The sequence below is a fragment of the Homarus americanus genome, unplaced genomic scaffold (assembly GCF_018991925.1).
Source record: "Homarus americanus isolate GMGI-L3 unplaced genomic scaffold, GMGI_Hamer_2.0 scaffold57980, whole genome shotgun sequence".
NCBI lineage: Eukaryota > Metazoa > Arthropoda > Malacostraca > Decapoda > Nephropidae > Homarus > Homarus americanus.
In genome coordinates this window covers 18978920-18982397 of record NW_024716703.1, presented here as the reverse complement: position 1 = coordinate 18982397, position 3478 = coordinate 18978920, and the positions used below count along the sequence as shown (strand labels likewise).

Here is a 3478-nt window from a genome sequence, read left to right as displayed (position 1 = left end):
GAAGAGACTGGTTCCAGCAGTTGCTGGACTCTGCTAGTTGGGGACTCGGTGCTGGGAAAGGAATTCCCTCTCCCGACATTAACTTGTGACGAGTGTGACTCCGTCTGCCTCTTGGTTCTGTCTCTCCCTGGGAAGGAGCTGTCGGCCCCTTATATTGGCGGTGTCAGGCCGGCAGATGTTGTCACTAATCTGGGTGTGTTGAGACAGCTGCGTTTGAACAGGTGCGGGCTGGAGTGTAGTTTTTGAGTTAACACGACCATGACACTGGTTTGACTAATCACGCAGCAGTGAGAACTGTTTCATTGTGACCGTGACCTCTGCTGGGTCAGGTCTTAATATTACTTTAATTACGAAGGGTGGGTCAACTTACATGGGTGTACACCTGTGCATCCGGTTCTTTTATATGTGTTGTTCTTCTCTGGGCTGTAAGCTATGGTCTGATAAACAATCATTACGTAGATATATATATATATATATATATATATATATATATATATATATATATATATATATATATATATATATATATATATATATATATATATATATATATATATATATATATTAACCGTCAGAGGGGCAGTGAGAACTGTTATATAACCTTTTGTCTTATTCTAGGTAACTACACGATGCCATCAGAACTTGGGTCAGGTCGGCCGGTGGGGATATCAGAGCTACAGTTAGAGGACATAGCCGTCATCCTGGGCAGCATCGGTGGCTTCCTGGTGGTGGTGGCCGCCCTGGTGTCCTACTGCTACTGCCACACCACCAGGCGGCGGAAGCAGCAGCAGGAGAAGGACATGAAGAAGGTGCAGGAGGGTAACGGTAGTGGTAACCTGATGGTGAAACCCGGGGCACTGAGTGTGGAGGAGGGCGGGGGCAGCCATGAGTCCCTGGACAGTGTGGTGAAGGAGGTACCGGTGGCGGTAGGAGACGGCCGCTCTCTCTCTCCCGTCCAGTCGTGGGACGCCACCACCCTCCTCAAGGAACACGAACGCCGACTGTCAGTGCACAACGAGGTGGATGAAGACGGACCAGTGGCCTACAAAGTGAACGCCCCGCCTCCACAGGCGCCTTTCCCGGACGTCACGGTAACGAACAACCATCAAGTGTCCAGCGGTGACGGCAGTAACAGCGGCGACGACCCTCCAGCTTACCCGCCCTGCACCCACGAGGACAACACCTGCCACTGTGCTGTCCCCAGACTGGATTACAACAACTACACCTCCACCTGGGAGGAGCCTCTCACAGGTCACCTACTCTCCCGCGCCCACACCAACGCCTCCACGCCCACATCCCACCAGCCACACCTCCCACAGGCAGACCGCAAGCGTCGCAACGTGACCCAGGTGTAAAATATACTCCACAGTATTCCATGCATCATGAAGATAAACACTTACCCACACACTCTGGTGATGACCTGGAGGACGACCTTCAGGATCAAGTGTGGAGTTCTTCCATAATAAAACATTAGTGCAGCTGTGTTTAGTGCGAAACTTTGTAAGCAGAATCTGTCGCTACGGTGCTAAACTACACACAAACAAACAAACAAACAATTTTACCAATCTTTTTGCATCTTCAAAAACAATTATGGTCAGGATGGCAGTGAAATTTTCTAAAAAATATATATATATACAGATATAAAAACAAAAAACAAAACTTTCATGAAGTAGCCAAACAGCTGCTCAAAACTCAGCGAAAAATAAAGACAATGTTCAGAAAAAAGTATCTTAAAAAGGCCAAATGATTCAGATATTAATATTAAGGACTTGCAGGTGAAGGTGAGGGCAGGTGACAGGTGAACCGATGACGCAACGTGACGTCTTCTCCATGTTTCGTATTATTATTTCAAGGCTGATGTGTGTCAGTCAGTCAGTCAATCAATGCGCACTTGGCTGACGAAATCGGATTTGCTTTACATTAAATATATCAATATATCAGCTACGTGTGTTTGTGAGACTCGGATGAATGAGTGGGACCAAATATTCTAAATCAGTCGACGTGTTAACAAGGAGACCCCAAAAAAACTTTATATTTCCATTTATTAATTCTCATCATGTGTTGGGGAGGGCATGATACAACAGCATATCATAATAGCAGATGTAACTTAACGATAGGTAACTCATCATGATATAGGCTTACTGTTTTATGTGATATAATTGTATATGTATAAATGGATGTAACTAGCTTTTCTTAATGTGTGTGTGTGTGTGTGTGTGTGTGTGTGCGTGCGTGTGATTTCTACAACTCTCCACCAGAAGCTAAGTTTTTTATACTCGTCAATTCTCGCTGGTAAGGAAGAGGAGGCTGTATCTCCCACTACTCTTGTATATAATGAGACACATAAGGTATAAACAGGGTGTACCGCTTTAAATGTTGTTAGAGCTTTGTGCTGAACATTGTCCATGGGAAAAAATAAATACAACTACAATAGCCCATAGACTTAGAAGGGGAGGATTGTGTGCTATTGTATGGCTGTGGAGACTTATGGGGGAAACTACTTCAATATGCAGTAATGTCTCGAGTCTGTGTGCAAAATGAGTAAGTGTAGATTTTTTACTTATGGTTTTAAACGCAAGAAAGAAAGAAATTGGAATATATTAAATGTTCATAATAGAGATAAATTTGCATATGTATTTTTTTTTTCAAGGAAGTAATCAGAAAGTGTCACATTATGTTAGGCTTCCCTCATTAAACACAAGTCATATCTAGCGAAGCTTTATACACCCATCAGACATTGTCAGCTTAGCTGCTACTAGTCAGAGAGCATTATGAAGTATTATAAATATTAATTTCACGCCATTAGACTCCATCAAGCCATATAGGTACTCAATTCCTTCCTCCCATTTTAGTGTTTCAATGTTTAAGAAATAAGATTCTCTAATTCATTGTGATTATCAGATACAAGTAATGGACTTTTGTCATGCTTGTGTTTTAAGGACGAGGCGCTATGATATTTTCTTACTGTGTGTGTTGTGTTAAGAAGACTTTAAGAAGTGAGTGTGTCAACATTAGATTAAAAAACAAACAAACATTGGGTGTTGTAAGGTGTTTTGCACTAGTCAGTAAAGGTTGCCAAGTGAATGTGTAATATACGAGTCTTTCTTGTTATATAATCCTTAACATACTGTGTGTTTTTTAATGGTTTAATAAGTGTGTGTGTGTGTGTGTTCATATCTTTATTTCAGAACACACACACACACACACACACACACACACACCTAAGCCAGAGAGCCACGTTTCCATGGCTGATAACTAACACATCTTAACAAACTGAAAAAATATATTGATCCAATAAAAAAATATAAATAAACTACTTAAAAGAATAAAAATACTGAAAGCTAAAAAACTCTAAAAAAATATTCAAACTGAAATCATAGCTATAGTTTATAGTAAAATGTTATGCAATCTAGAACGGTCATCGGATCTGGGAAGGATGTTCAGTAAGTTCCGCCTCATCACTTCTTAACCATCCTTG

The 3478-nt window shown here is 41.6% G+C and overlaps 1 protein-coding gene across 1 annotated transcript in view; it reads left to right on the top strand.

Moving 5' to 3' along the window:
* Positions 1–1666, top strand: part of LOC121858403 (calcium-activated chloride channel regulator 1-like) — a 170516-nt gene extending 168850 nt beyond the window's left edge. Inside the window, exon 10 of the mRNA XM_042354849.1 lies at positions 619–1666. Within this exon, the coding sequence (XP_042210783.1) occupies positions 619–1355 (737 nt within the window). The 3' untranslated portion in view covers positions 1356–1666. The remainder of the gene's footprint in view (positions 1–618) is intronic.
* Positions 1667–3478: the final 1812 nt, after the last annotated feature.